General features: G+C 30.3%; 1 protein-coding gene across 2 annotated transcripts; it reads left to right on the top strand.

Moving 5' to 3' along the window:
* Nucleotides 1-10,568: 10,568 nt before the first annotated feature.
* LOC149546211 (uncharacterized) lies at nucleotides 10,569-14,076 on the top strand. Of its 2 annotated transcripts, none has more exons than XM_089794550.1 (7): nucleotides 10,569-10,890; nucleotides 11,208-11,977; nucleotides 12,934-13,023; nucleotides 13,131-13,234; nucleotides 13,345-13,391; nucleotides 13,508-13,584; nucleotides 13,722-14,076. In XM_089794550.1, the coding sequence occupies exons 1-7, from the start codon at nucleotides 10,665-10,667 to the stop codon at nucleotides 14,040-14,042; spliced, it is 1,635 nt and encodes a 544-aa protein (XP_089650676.1). In that variant the 5' UTR covers nucleotides 10,569-10,664; the 3' UTR covers nucleotides 14,043-14,076. The 2 variants fall into 2 exon arrangements, with proteins under 2 accessions (XP_089650676.1, XP_089650677.1); XM_089794551.1 differs by having other exon boundaries at nucleotides 13,834-13,942.
* The last annotated feature ends 2,335 nt before the right edge of the window (nucleotides 14,077-16,411 follow it).

The raw sequence follows: 16,411 nt of genomic DNA, 5'->3' as shown, positions 1-16,411 counted from the left end.
GTAGCTATATTATATATATATATATATATCAATACTATGGTATATAAGATTAATGAATAAATAATATTTATAACACTAATATTATCACTATAGATATTATATATGTTATTAAACTTATATAAATAATATATCTATATTAATATAATTAATATAATTATATTATTGTAAGAAGACATAACTCTTACAATATACAGAGTTTATTAAATGTGTGTGTGTGTGTGTGTGTGTGTGTTGAATAAACTCTGATCAGAGGGGAGGATTATAAAATTTAAACAGATGAAAAAGGGGAAATAAATAAATGTGCTAAAAGGGGACATTACAAGTGATATTAGATATCACTGTCCTGCCAATCTATGAAAGGAAAAATGAGGATATACTGATTAATCAAGTTGATTAAAAAGGGAAAAATACAAGAAATTCCTGACGAGGGGTCATCATATTAGAATCTTAACCAAGAAAACTTGACTTACCCTTGAATTATCTGGAAGATTTTCAACGTGCTCCTTATTGAGGATATGATTTTCATGGTATCAAGTTTTATGTTTATCTGAGATGCAAGTCAGTGGATAGTGTTCCAGAGAATTGGTAAACTGGTTCTATTGGATCCTTCTGAAGGTTCAAATCAGCATGGACAAAAGAGGTGGAAGAAATAAATGGAGAGTTTAAAGAGTTTGCTTGGAAATGCTTATATTTTTGGTCAGCTGAGCTATTTGGATTGGTTGTTCTTTACAATGAGTCATGGTTCATAGACACTCAAAATTTTTGGATTGTTCCTAGTGATTAGGTGTGGTCTGATCAAAAAGTGAAGACAAAATTAAAGATATAATACATGTATGTAGTGGGTTTCTTTACATATAGATTTTTTTACAACATTTTTTTTAGGAGCAACAAGGAGAAAAAATGTTACAATGAAATGTATTTTCATTATAACTACTGTGAAAATATTGTGTTGGCATGAGACATTCATCTATTGCATAGTATGTGACATTTATTCAATAACCTATTCAAGAGGCATGTGTATTATTCTATAACCTATTCAAGGGGCATACATATTTGAAAGGATTTGTTTTGAATTTACAAACACAAATGTAAATGCCATGTCAAACAAGGCATCAGGTGGAATAGTGGCATGGGCCTCATGTACAATATAAGATTAATAGTTAAGTCAAGTCCTTGAATTTGTTCTCACAAACGCAGCATAATTAGTGATGAAGTAGGAAAATAATGCACATTATATCGAGATGATGGAAAGGAAATGAAAAATTAGTGCAAATCAATCCAAAGATTCATGTAATAATCCACAAACTTAGAAAAAACCACTATGATGAGTGATTTTGAAATGAACTTTACCTAATATCATTGTCAAGAGTTTTAATCAAATAAAAGTCTATACTTTGTGTGGATTTTAAAAATGTAAAGACCCTTATGATAGATGGAAAATATAAAATACATAGGAGAAAAAAGGGATAAATAAAAAAATGAAAAATGTGTCCATCATTGAAGATATGTGGAACTATAAAGTAATGTCTTAGAAAATTGAACAAAATCACGCATAAAGAATGGTCCTCCAAACTAAAACCACAAAATTTCAGAGATGTCATAATAGCATTTGATATGCATCAAGTTTAAGAGATTTTAAGTGTGATCACTTTGAGACAAGGTTTATAAAGATCTGTCTAATCAAAAATTTGCATGTATTAAAGACCATGGGCAGAATGTAGCAATACACTTTTCTTGAGATCATCGATATCCAATCCAACATCCATTCAATGACTAGAAATGATGCAAACTAAAACGGGACTATAGCATTACAAGAAGTCTGCTAAGAAGATGTTGTCTTTGCATATGTACATTTGGATAGATATATATGATGATAGTAAAGAGACATGCAATATTGGGAACCAAAAAAGTTCAAATGGAGAAAAATCAAAAGCATTCAAATTGAACAATTTGCATAAGGTAGTGATGCCGATTAGAAGTGGAATTGTAATACAATGATGGAGATTTATGAAAGAACAAAAATAGATGAATCACAAGTTTGTCTATGCTGTCAAGAATGCAAATGGATATGGAATGCATAGGATAACACAATTCAAATCTAGGTCAGTGTTAAGAATAGAGATCCACGAGTGCACAACTCACAAATAAAAATACCTAGTGAAGTATGTGTGCATTATTTCAATGGTATGAAAGTATGCAAATGGGTTTATGGAAGGTGATGTGGCTGGATAAAATAAGTCAAAGATGGGTGCCACTATTTGGAATAAATGAAGAAAGTTATAACATCTATGATAAGGACAAGGAAGAAGTACAAACAAAGTTTATAATGAAAGAATTAAGTCATAGTGCTACAAAGAGGTAAAAGCATTTGACATTGATTCAATAAAGGTATGTGTATGGCATATTATTTCAAATTTTTATTTTCATATTAATATATAATATGCCAATAATGTTTATAAAGAATATAATATTTTACATATTGATCATATTGGGAATTTGAGAAAAAAATTATGAGTAGTTCTAAGCATGGAGATTACCTTACTATTATTAAGCTACTATTAGTAAAATTTTAACTAGTGAGAACACTACATGAATATATATACTTTTATTACATTAAATCATCATCTTCCAAGATAAGATAAGGCCTGTAGTGGAATGGGCTTGGTCACACCATTCAGAGGTACTAGGTAAGGCTTGCAGTGAGCTGGGCATTGGGCTGCATCATCCAAGAGTACTAGGTAAGACCTACGGTGGAGCGAATACCCCAAGGTACATCATTAAAAGGCACTATCTTGGAGATGATGATCAAAGCAAGATAATAATAATGAGGGAGAATGATGAGGCCCATGATTGGGTAACAAGGCACCCTATTATAGTTTCTCCTCCCATACTCAAGAAATGATGATTTAATACTTTTGATTGACAAGTTACTATAAGATTAAATTTCTCTAAATGGAGACTATAAATACCTTGTTAGGGGATTGGTATAAGGAAATCCTAAAAGGGAAAATTTATATATAAATATCTATTAATATTTTTTTGTGGTTGCGGGTTCGCAATTAAGGAATTGCATAACATGTGTCTTCATCTATCTACATTATGTTTGCTTCGTGTCTTTATTTGTTTGCATCGTGTTTGCTTCATGTCTTCATCTATTTGCATTGTGTTTGCTTCATGTCTTTATTTTTCTACATCATGTTTGCTTTGTGTCTTCATCCATCTGCATCATGTTTGCTTCATGTCTTCATCTGTCTATACCATGTTTGCTTTGTGTTTTCACTTTCATTAATCTTTTAGGCCTTTTGTATGCAAATATGTTTGTATCTATGAAGGATTTTGTGTATGAATGATTTTGCTTGAGGAAAAGCAAATTCGAGAGGGGAGGACTATGATATTCCAATTTTGATGTACATAATTTAATACTAATAAGTATAATATATAAAGTTTATAATTTTAAAATGATTAATAAAGTATATAAATTTAAAATATAAATATCATATATATTATCATACATATATATTAGATATTTAAATAATATATATCTATATTAATATAATTAATATAATTATATTATTGTGAGAAGACATGACTCTTACTATATATATATATATATTGAATAAGCTCTAATTAGAGGGGAGGAGTATAAAATTTATATGAATGAAAAAAGGGAAATAAATAAATGTCCCCAAAGGGCCACACTTGTAGACATCTAGGAGATGATTCTCCCCAACATGGATGCATTGCAGAAACACATTGCACATGCCAAAACTATCATCCATTATAATAAATTCTCCATAGCCGATCACATAATGGAGTTATCAGCAGAAGTGCTGATTGTATTACATGCAAGCAAGGTGTTTGAGGAAAATTGGGACAAGACAATGGCATTGATTTTGAAGATACATTCTCAATTCTTGTCACATTTTGGCATTACCATGTAGCATACACCTTTGGCATTTATGTCAAAAAGAGGGAGAAGATGTGATACAAGATGTGATATGTAAAGGGGAAAAGAAATAGATATGAGATATACATATATAGTCTGTAAAGTATGATATATGATATATGATGTATGTATGGGGGAGTAGAACAATATTCGTGTACAGTTAACCAAAAAACATCTCTTACAAAAGCAATTGTGAAAAATCTCAAAAATAGAGTATGTTATCAAGTTAAAGACACAGCATGGAGACTAAAGATTGTTTTGAACTTGAAATTTTGAGAATTCAAATTTTGATTGATAAGTTTTTTTGTCACTAATGCCAAAGGGGGGGAATGCAGACATTATGATCAAGTATTTCAATTAGTGACTCACACTTAGTTGAAATGGTTAGCAGTTGACAAGTTTATCTTGTAAATTACAGTGGTAAATAAGTAATTTAGGTTTTGCTGAGTTCTACAACTACTACTGAGTTCCAAAATTATTAGTTAGTATGGACAAAGCAATATCTACCGAGTTGTTGATTATCATTGCAAATAGAGCTTCATAGTTTTTACCGAGTTCACAACATTAGTGATGTGAATCAAGTGTTGATCAAACTAGGAAGCATCAACCAAGTGATTCAATTTATATGCCTAGTTTCACAGTATTCACCGAATCACTAGTGTTGACTGAGTTCAGACTACTTGGAAGTGATTAGTATGAACAAACCTTCTAGTCTGCTGAGAACATGATGATGCTAAGTGTTGACAATGGTTGTTGAGTATTAGAACCTCACCGAGTTTGTCTTGACAACCCGAGTACCAATATTTGAGCTTACTTTGTGTATTTTGATGAAACTTGTATCATAGTCAACTTTGTTGAATTATAATTTGAATTGGTATATATTTAATGTACTATATCACATCCAAAAGAAGATGTATAAAAATGTCTAAGATAAAATTAGAGCAAAACTGTGAATTATGAAGGCTAAAAGCAATATAAGGAGCAGAAAATATTTATCTATCACAACAAGTTGATCATTACACTCCAAAAGAATCTCAACCAACAAATCAAAGTTGCAGATCAAAGGTCAGCCACTGGTTCATCCTAACATGTGAAGAAGTTAAATTCTTTCACAAGGTGCAGACTTAATAGTCTTTTACAAATCTCTTTACAAAGTGCATACTTCATTATATGTTTTGTAAATCCTTTAGCAAGGTGGACCTAGTAGTCCTTATTGCTCCTAACAGGGTAGATCATTAGAAGTGATCAATTGTAAGCTTTAACTAAACAACTTTATGCTGCAATACTAAAGCTTGGGGGTATCATTGCTACACTAGTTTTACTTTCTATTTGGAAGGTTTTGGGTCACCATATCTTGTGTCAAAGTGCTATAAATGTTTTAATGCTTTTAGTTATTCATGTATGCAATTAGATTAGAATATATAGAAAGGATTAATTGGTGAAATAATATTAAGTTTTATTGGTTTCCAATTAATCCCTCTCTTCTTAGTAACCTATGCTATCCTATATTTTAAAAAATGAAGATGATAGATGAAGAATCCATATCTAACAAGAAGGTAACTACATGAGAAAGATGAATGAGTTAGAAGTTAAAGATGCCTTTGGCATTTTTGTCAATGAGAGAGAGAATATCTAAGAAACTAAGAGGGATAGATTATCAAATAGTTATAGATACAGATCATAATGAATGAGGGAGAAATTCAAAGGTGATGAAGACATGATAAGTAAGAGAAAGCGATTACTTGAAGGGAGATCATAATATTTAATTATAGTGTTGTAAGAGATATGAATTAGAATGAAACTAAAGATATTACTAAATGCCTAATACATTGAGGATCTTGCTCAAGAATATACAAGTTTTGGATTATATGGTAACTTGAAGTACTCTTGAAATATTTTGTAGGTGTTGCCATCAAAGCCAAAGAGGTGTTTTCATTGGTGTCAAATCTATTGGTGAGATAATTTCTATCTAACCTAACCAACATATATATTGAATTGATGAAGAGGATTCAAGAAGTTGTTCATAACAAAAATACCTAGAGAAATGATTGAGTTATGAAAAGTGAACTACAAATGGACATTTCATTAGTTGGACTTTGACAAGATAAATTGATTGTTTAAATCATATTGTAAGAGGAGAATAAGTAATTTTCAAGTCTTGAAAGTATGAGAAAAGATAGATTAAATGCATAGGCTTGATTGGGAAATGAAGTTGAAGACTAAAGGAGTTTGATGTATGTACTGAGTGATGCTAGTGTCAACTGAGCCATAGTAAGTGGTGATAAATTTTACTGGTGACCGAGCATCAATATGTGCCGAACAAGAAGCTCAATAGAGACCAAGAAACTCAATGATGACCAAGTGTTAGAATTTAGAGATGCACAAGGAACAACTTTTTAACTGTTTATGAGGAATCGTAATTTCCAGCTGACTAAATTGATTTCTTGGGATATAGAAAGCATGTTGAAGATAAATATTGATGACTTGGATCATTTAATTCCAAGAGAGGATTAGGTAAACAATTTAATGGTGAGATTCCAAGAGAAGTTTCTAGAAAATAAGAGGATGAACAAAATGGTGATGGATCTAATTGAAAACCCTAAGATCTATGGTGGTGTTTAAGAGAAAATGATCAAAGCTACCTATTTAAGGAGGTATCATGCCAAAATTTTATTGTCTGTGTAGGTAAGAAGAAAGGGAAAGCATTGAAAGAGTTCCAAAGAGTTGGAGCAATTGCTTATGTTATTGACTGGCGAATCTAAGAAGAAGGTTGACTTGAGTTGAGAAGAAGTGAAGGGTGATTGCTTGAAGGGTTGGCGAGTGAATCAAAGTTGAGATGACAATGGAGGCTAGACAATGAATTAGTACATGAACTAAACATAGGTCTAAATTTGTAAAGTGAGTTGTACTTAACAAATAAAACCATGTTGTTACTTTCTAACCATTGTAAACAATATTTGAAATATTTTAATCAAGGTTCAACTAATAGTCATAAGAACCTAACAGTCTATGTAAATCCTTTAATCGGGTGACATTCTAATAGAATGTTTTAAAGTCCCCTAACAAGGTCACATTTAATAGTTTACATTATAATCTAATAGAGATATTTAAAATGACATTTGAAAGAACATGAGTAATGGGTATTTAATAGGTTCTATTAAGCGAACTTAATGAATCACTTTTTTATTCAAAATAAACAAGTCACCAAATTATATGTTAGGCCAACTTTTGAATTGCAATTAGTTTAAGAACTTATTGTTTCCTCTAAGGTGGAACAATATGTGAATCATAATTTAGTGGTTATGAACAAAGGCTTTTCAATGTCTATTATTTTGAAGATAAAGTTTTGATATCTCAATTATGTTCATGACCAAGAATATCATTAATTTTTTAATGAAGTAGGAGCATTAACTTCATAGAGTCTTTGGTTTTCTTTCATTGTGGCATTTATTGTCATGTGATTGTAATAGTATGTTAAAAACAAATTTCATCTATGTTTCTTTTGACTGGCATTCCAATTCTAGAAATATACAATGAAGCAAACAAAATGTGTATTTTGATTATGAATTATCGGTGAACCAAACAATCCAAACCAAATTCTGGAAACTATATTTTGAATTTGAAATTCTAGAATTTTGAATCCCAATTTCTAAATTATATTCTGCCAACCAAATTGGTCCATAGAATTTATCACATTCTAATCCTGCACCATGGTTTTTATTTTGGCTCTCCTGATTTATCCTAGTTGAAGAACTCAAGGTAGAGCATTAAGGCGAGAGGATGATGGTCCTTTTGATATCTCTTTTATTTGTTATATCAACAAATAAACTGACATTTGCAAAGGAAGACTTGTTAGGGCTAAAATAGTGAACAATACTTGATCAAATTCTGTTGAGTTATGAATAAATATATTATTAAAGTTTTTAAATAGAGTAGCAAGGCTTTTTTAATTAATTTTATAAAATATTTAATAGATTTTATAAGATTTTTTACTCCTTTTAAAAGTGCATATTTATTTTGAAAGAGACAATCTAATTTGAAATTTAATTTATTTAATTTGGGTAATCACGATTTTAGAGGAGAGTAGAGAAAGTTCCTAATTTTAATAAATTGTATTTTTTATCCATTATAAGATTTTATTTATTTAAGATGATTAAATTAAATTTTATAAAAGATAATATATCGAACTTTCAATTTTATAGTTTAATAAATAATTGTTCTATGTAGGATCTTTTGAGTGCTATGAGAATAAATTTCTAGATATTATAGCTTTGGTTACATATTTTAAAAATAACAAGGTGTCTTTTGATTGGTTATTTTCAAGATGTGGAAGGTTTTCTTATAGGAGTTATGGAGGTTGTCATTGAACATCTTATAAGAAGAATAATTTAACATATATTAGATTTCTTTTGAGTTCAAGTATTATCATGATTTTTTTTAGATTCACAAAGACAAGTTAAGGAAGATTTTCATTATGAGTTAATTATTTCTCATTCTTTGGTCTCAACATTTGTGCTTGTTGATCAATTAGTGAAGTTGAAAATTTCTTAATGAGCTCAAACCTTGCCAGAACTAAAATAGATGAAGCTAAGAGATTGAGTCACCATATACTTTATACCAAAAAGTCTAATCATGAGTATAGTCCCCTTTGTATGTTTCATCCATACTTTGGTAGTGAGGTCTAACTTGTTATTAATTTATATATAACTTATTTTTTATTTTATATTAAAAATATTAATTAATTAGATTATTAAAATTTATTATCTAATTATATTTTTTAAAATTTTTTTTTTTTTGATATTGCTATCGAGATTTAGTTGTGTAGTTTTTGAGTCAAACTCATTGACCTATATTCCATACAATAAATAGAACACTTTATCACTCAAGAAAACACTTAACAATATTTTATTTTTTTCTTATTGATGTTAAAGTATAGACCAACAGCAATCTAAAAAAACTCTTTTTCACATTTAAGAAAATGCGTTTATTTAAAAACTTTAAAATTTCTTACAATTACCCTTTTTATCCCTGAAAACCCATGAAATCTAGATTATCATTTACAACCCACGGAACTAATTGTTCAATATCCAATAGCTCTTAAACTGGCGTGGCCTCACCCTTTGAAGATCACTGTAGTTACCATATTTGTGAAGAGCTGGCCGTGAATCTTTCTCACAGCATTACTTGCCTTGGATTCTCGCGTAACTCGCGCTAATTTTTCCACAAGAAACGTATCTTCTACTCAAATTCCAATCTGACTATTTTTTATTTTATCAGTCGGTCTGTTATGTTCCTGAGATTCGAAAATATTTATGGTGGAGTCAGTTTACTTTATGGTTGCTTCATGCTTTCTTTTTTGTGCTCCTGCACTAATCAGGTAAGATAACAGCTAGTAACACTATGTGTTGTCTGCATGTGATTGAAATCTAGAGCTCGAATCTCCGAGGACAATTTTCTTTCTAGGCGCAATGAAGGTACTCGTTTCTGATCCTCAAAGTTTTACTTTTTCCTCAGATTAGTTATTTAAAAATAGTGTTTTTCAACATGCGAGGGTAGGGCGTTGCAACAATTGAGGAAAAAGAAAACTTCAGATATTTGTATGGCTGCTTAAATTTTATTTTACGTTTAACATTTTCCTTATCTTTTCTGGTCTTTTTAGGGTTTCTTGCTTTTGGGGTATTTTAGCTTTCAATGTTATTTTACGGGTTTTGTGGAAGGGTTGTTTAAATCTTTGCTTGCAGCGCCGCTGATTTTTCTTGAGGGCTCTGACAATTTTAAACATGGTATAAGTTGCAAAGGCTTTTTTTGGAAACAAATGTGCTGACATATCAGATTTCTCTGTCCAAAGAATGTAAATGCATTTGGTTAAATTTGATTTAAGAAAAAACCCGATTTCTATTTTTTTGGACACATGTCTATATGGAATATATACTTTTTTCTTTTTTAAGAATTTTTTAACGGAAATTGAGGTAAGAATATTTAGATTTAAATATTATCATGAAGGTTTTAAATAAGCTAGTTAAGAAATTTTATAGACAAGCCAGAGTTAGCTTCGAATAAGCTAGTTAAGAAATTTTATAGACAAGGGAGACTTATTATAGTGGAGTTATATATGTTTTGCTTGGTATAAACATATGAATTGAGTTATTTTGCTATATATAAATATTTTTAAAATAGTATATGAGTAGGAAGCCTATAAAATTGAGATTAGAATTGGGAAGTTGGTTGTTTTATTTTAAAATAGATATTGGATAATAATATATGAATTTAAATAATAGTAATTTTGATAATTCTCAATATAATATTATGAAATTGGGTAATGTAAAACATAGTTTTATAATGGAGTTATCTAATTGTTTTAAATTTTAAATTTTAAATTATTTTTAAATAGTTAAGTATTTTAAGCATTTAATATTAATTTATAAGACAAAATTATTTAAAATTAATGAAGTTACTGTTTGGAATCTTTGAAGTTACACCGCGCCTTCTCACTCCCCCACTCTTTCCGCCGAGTGCGTCATAATAGGATTTGAATTTTAAGTCAGGAAGTTGATATAAAAGCACTGACAGATAAGTAAAGTACAGCTCTCTCCGTTTCCGATAATTTAGGATTTGTTTTTTTCCTTTCGCAAAGCAGGAAAAATCTTTCGCTCTCTTTTGAAATATTTTGGGCTTGTTTTCTTCTTGGCAAGCATTCAAGAATTCCAGTGTTTTCTTCATGGCAGATGTGTGGATGTATGAACCACGGGAAGAGAATAATATTGGAGAAGACAAGGACGCAGACCCACATAGGGAGATTTTTGGGTGGTTGAAAGACAAACCCATAGTTGATCTTAGCCATATGGAACTTACTAACTTTGGTTATGATCCAGGTTTTTTCCCTGCCCAAATGCCCGCGGAGAAGAAGAAAATGCCTCAGAGACACCCATCAGATTCAACTTCAGGTAATCTCTGATCATATTTTGTTAGAATTTCTACTTTGTTAACTGGGTATGTTGTAGGTGTGATGTTTTAGCCGGGTAAGATTAGGGTATAAAGGAAAAATAACAAGTTTCTTTTGATGCGGGTTAGTTAAAGAGAAATAAGATTATATCAGTGGGTTTTGGAAATGGTGTTTAGATATCATGAATAGCTTCTCCACCTCGTCGTTGACAAAATGCCCATGTGTTCTAATGGGCTAAATAACAATATGGGGATTTAGGGTTTTGAGGAGTATAGTGATTGAAGTTTTCAATATATGAGTCGATTGCTTTTATTGCAGGTTTTGGTTATGGAAACCAGATGAATGCGGCGACAGTTATGGGCCAGCACATGACCAGTATGGATACTAATAATAGTATCAACAGCATAATGAATACAGACTCTTTGTTTGGTACATCCTCAGAGATGGAGGCAAGCCTTTATCTTAACAATGGACCTGATTTTGGTATTGAGTCAAGGGAAGCAATGAAGAAAATCCAGGTGGAGCCATTAAAATATAACCATCCCATGATATCTTGCAACCCTAACATCGATGACAGTTCTTTTTTGCAAGACACCAGTTTTTTCAACAACATCAATTGGAATTGGAACTGGAATAGCAGGAGGTCATTCACCAACCCTAATGGCCTAAATACCCATTTGTACCCAGTTAAAGATAGGGTTCCTCCTCCTTTTCAAGTCAAGGTTGAGGAAAATCTTAATATTGTTGCAGATGTTAAATCTAAAGAGAATCCTTTGAGTTTTATGACCTATGATAATGGCTTTGCTGGATGCTCTAGGGTTGTGAAGAAGAAAAGAAATGTGCCTAGGGTTAGGAAAAATAGTGGTTCCAGCTCAACCCAATGTTTTTTCCAAAAAAAATTTCAAAGTTGGAAACCAGGTTTTCAAACTGCTGAGAGTCCCACTTCTCCAATGTTAGTGGCATCAGATGCAATGGACAATATTGTTGCCAAGAATGGGTGTATTGGTGATGAATCAGGTTCATCCAGATCTTTCAAAAGGCATAAAAGTCTTGATCGTCCAGCTGTTGAAGACCCAGATCAGAAGAAGGTTAGTAGTTGTATCATTAGTTCTTGATGAATATCACTTTGGAAAGTTTATTGATTTCCATTCATGAAATATGTGTGTATGATGGTAGATAATCTCTTTTCTTTTTCCAGCATTAATATTTGTTAGGGCAGTTTATGTTTAACCTAGAACACTCGCAATCAGTGATTAGAATATAAGCTGTTAATCTGATCCGCTTAATACTCAGAGGCCTGCCATAGGATCAATGGAATTGCACATTTTAAATACAGCTAATGCCCTTGTATTGAACATACCAAATATAGACATTGCTTTATTATCTTTATTGCATACTTGATATGTTAATTGTGTTGATTCAAACTCAATATGTATGATACTTTGTTTTAGCTTTCTAACTTTTTGAAAGACAAATTTATCAACAATTAATTTCTGAATTCAATTTTATATACATTTATGTCAATAAATTTGTTATTACTCTTATCAGTGATGGATTTCATAAGCTGATCTAAAACTATATATATATATATATATGAACAATTGAGTCTCTGAACTCCTGCTTTAGTTTCCATGAATTACAAGGCTCCAATGTGTAGAAATTATACTAATTTTAGTTTATATACCATAGTTACCATTCTGATACACCAGAGGTCCCAATCTTCTAAAAATAGGACCTGATTTATAGCTGTGAACCCTCAACTCCCAAAATTAGCTTTACTTTCTCTTAAGAAATACCATCCCTACTACTATGCCTCTGGAACTTGTTAACAAAATGTTCTAACTCAAAAGAACCTCAAAACTTTTATAAAGATTAGATGTGGCAGCAATATGTTTATAGTGGTAGATCTTGTTATGATTGTATTGCAAACAGGACGAATTCACTGGGAATATTGAAACAAAGCACACAATGGAAATTGTAGCTTATTTCATGAAATCCTAATTAATTATGGTTTCATAATTTCTTCATGGCTTTCATTTTTCAGGAGCTCCAAATCAAGAATGTCAACTTTCTTTTACAGAAGGAGCTACGAAATAGTGATGTAGGGTCTTTGGGAAGAATTGTTCTTCCTAAGGTTGGTATCAACTTCTAATTTGTGTATCTACGAAACTTTGACAAAATACTTGGATTCAAATTAATCAGAAAAGCAGCTATCTAATGTTTTTGAAATATGTTCTTTAGAAAGAAGCAGAAGCAAAGCTGCCAACTTTGATTGCGAAAGAGGGAATCCAAATATGCATGGAAGATATGCATTTTCCTAATAAACAGTGGACTTTCAAATACAAGTAAGCTAGTAATTATTTAAATTTAGTTAATTTATTTTCAGACATACGGTGACAAAATTGTAAGTTTTTTTAACTACATATCTAGACCTTACTTATTCTTTGACTTGTAGGTTTTGGCCAAACAATAAGAGTCGGATGTACGTCATGGAAAACACAGGTTAATATTGACATATATCATTTTATCATAATGATTAGAAGTCTTTCTCTATATGCTTATTATTACTACGAGTTATGAGCCTTTTTATATGTTTGAATATAAATCTTTATTCGCAGGAGATTTTGTTAGAGCACATGGTCTTCAAGTTGGAGATTTTATCATGCTCTACAAAGATGAGGTCAATAGGAAATATGTGAGTAAATATATATTATGTTATCATTAACAAATTAATTTTAGTATCAGTCTTTTCTAATCTTATGGTGTACAGTTTAATGTAATGATTAAATACTTTTTAGCAAGAAGTATAGTTTATCATATGTGTTTATGCAGATAATAAGAGCAAAGAAGAGTCCAAATCATTTAACATCTAGAAGTTTAGGTGATATGAGTGGTATATATGGATCTTGTACATTGTTAGATGATGGCAGTATTCATCAATCAGGAAGTGAGAAAGAGAACAAAGTAAGTAGCAGATCACCAAATCCAAGTGCGGACAACATCTCTCTGGATGAGACCACATATAGTCTATCTATAGGGAAAACTTTTGAAGATCTTTTTTCAGAAGACCTGAACTTTTTTCTAACCGATTTTGTAGGATACTTTAAAATGGAATCCATTCCTAGCTTTGGACATGATGAGAACTTTCCTTAAGAATATTTTGTAGATTAGGTGATGTAAATATCATATTTTTTCAAAAGAGTATATGACGTTTTCATCATAGTCACAATTTTGTAAATAGTATGACAAACTGTATATGCAGTACAGTGTTGCTAATGTAATATAAACTGTCAATTCATTTTAAGCCAAATAATTCTAAAAAGTTTTCTGGGATCCTATTAATGTGCTTTTGGAACAAATATTCTAATTTACATAAATTTCAAAAGTATTGCATTGTTTTAGATTTTATTAGGAAAGCGGATGCTATAGATTTTAATTTTGTTAGAATAATGTATTATAGTCTACATATTTATTTATGGTACATGTTATGTTTTATTTTGTTTTGTTTACATGAATTTGTATCACTTTCTAAAATCATATAAAAATATTTATAAATTAATTATTTTCTCAAGTGAAAATAATTTATTCAATAGTTTATATCTTTTATTTCATATATTAAAATTGAGTCACAGGTTTTAATCTTAAGATGAATGGTTGTAATAGATGTCCATAGTAAGTACAATTAAATTCATTTCACATGCTAAAGTAATAGTCTATTTATAACTCAAAATATGAAGTATATATAAATTCATTTCACTTACTAAAGTAAATGTCTATATATAACTCAAAATATGAAGTACATATTTTCAAAGGTAATGATTTTTTTACTATACAAAAGAGCATTTCTTCTCGTTTTCAAATTTAATAAAATCTTTGCCTATGAAATGCTGAATGAAATGGTGGATATATTTTATTTGGATGAAGAGTGATATTTATATTCACATTTTTACAAACACTAATTCTTAAAAAAGAATCTAATGTCATAACACATTGCTAGGTATACTTTCAATCTAATAACTAGATTAAAAATATTACTTTTAAAATAAACAAGTGCCACTTAGTGGTTTCTATCTATTGTTAATAAATAGTTTTGAATTATATTGTAGAAAATAATTTGAATTGTAAGTGATAAATTATATTAGAAAATGTTGTAATGTATATTTAATTATATTTGAATATATTAAATTATATTATTATAGTATATTAAAAAAATTAAACTTCATAAATATTGAATTTGTGAAAAAAAAGTCTAATAAAAATATAATGATAAAAAACAAAATAAATATTGCTAAAACTTATTTCTATTTTTTGGATCGGTAAAAGGCCGAAGCCATGTACACTATATTATTAAAATAAAATTACAAAGTCTTCATTCAATCTGACATTGGTAGGGAAGAAGGGATGAAGAAAACCTCCAGCTTTGCTCAAGACCAAGGTCCTATACAAAGTAAAAAAATTAAAAGAGCATACCCTAGTTTTCCTAGCCTACTAGAGATGTGGCCTCCTTTACAAGAAATTTCAATGCTTTCACCTATTATTAAATTTGGTTTTCTTGATTTTATATTCAAGTACCCATGTCCTTTGCATCTTGTGAATCCCTTATGTCAATTTTTACATAGTGATGATTGTTCGCATTTTAGCCTGTTTCTATTTCCTCGACACATTTAACTACTTTTAGAGATGTAAAATTGGAATTTGTTATGTTTTGGTTGTCTTCTACATGAAATTTCAAACACACATGAAACCATTAGCCAAGAGTGTTGGAAATATTAATGGGAAACAAGATACTGATTGGGGTGGGGGTGAATCAGGATCTATAAAACTTTTCACTAATAAGAAAAGGTACTATATTCACACCTAATCCATCTAATATCTCAAATCTCATACCATATGATCATAAACATATAATGCTGAAATGAAACCTATCTAAGCATAACATCCATGAAAATTATCAATACATAACACAGCAAGTTTGGTAACCTCAAAACACTTTGATTTGAAGGTAAAACTAAGGTGGGGATGAAACCCACAAATCTATACTATTGTAACAACAAAGCTCACATGTTAGGGCTACAATTTGACCATGTTTGATGATCTACCCTTTGAGGGGTCTACATTGTTAAAAGTATTTAAGACTATTAGATTTTACACTTACAATATAGTAAGGGCTCTATTAGGAGATTTAAATATGTCTATTAGAATAGCTCTATTAAGAGATTTTCCCTGACTCAATCTGTTAAAACTAATTTGGTACCTGATCCTTCAATTTTCTCTTAAAGATAGTTATCGATCTCTTCTCTTCAAAATTTTAATTTGATTTCCTTATCTGATATCCATGTTTTTTTGTTCATTGCTCTAGTTTCTCTACTTGATCTCCTTACAGACTTATGTCCTTAGCTTGTTTGCTCATTCACACTCACTTCAATTCACTCATAATGATTTAGGGCTAGGACTCTTCTTAAATAGATAATCATAGAAAGCTCTAGATTAGGATCAACGATCCATATATCATCCTTTTTTTT

This window comes from Cupressus sempervirens, chromosome 7 (genome assembly GCF_028749045.1).
Source record: "Cupressus sempervirens isolate cs-2001-9-10 chromosome 7, ASM2874904v1, whole genome shotgun sequence".
Lineage (NCBI taxonomy): Eukaryota > Viridiplantae > Streptophyta > Pinopsida > Cupressales > Cupressaceae > Cupressus > Cupressus sempervirens.
This window is presented reverse-complemented; position numbering and strand designations above follow the sequence as displayed.

Coding starts and splice junctions, on each gene's coding strand:
- LOC149546211 (XM_089794550.1), top strand. CDS start 10,665: ATGGCAGATGTGTGGATGTATGAACCACGGGAAGAGAATAATATTGGA. Junction 10,891..11,207: donor CCCATCAGATTCAACTTCAG/GTAATCTCTGAT, acceptor CTTTTATTGCAG/GTTTTGGTTATGGAAACCAG. Junction 13,024..13,130: donor GAAGAATTGTTCTTCCTAAG/GTTGGTATCAAC, acceptor TATGTTCTTTAG/AAAGAAGCAGAAGCAAAGCT.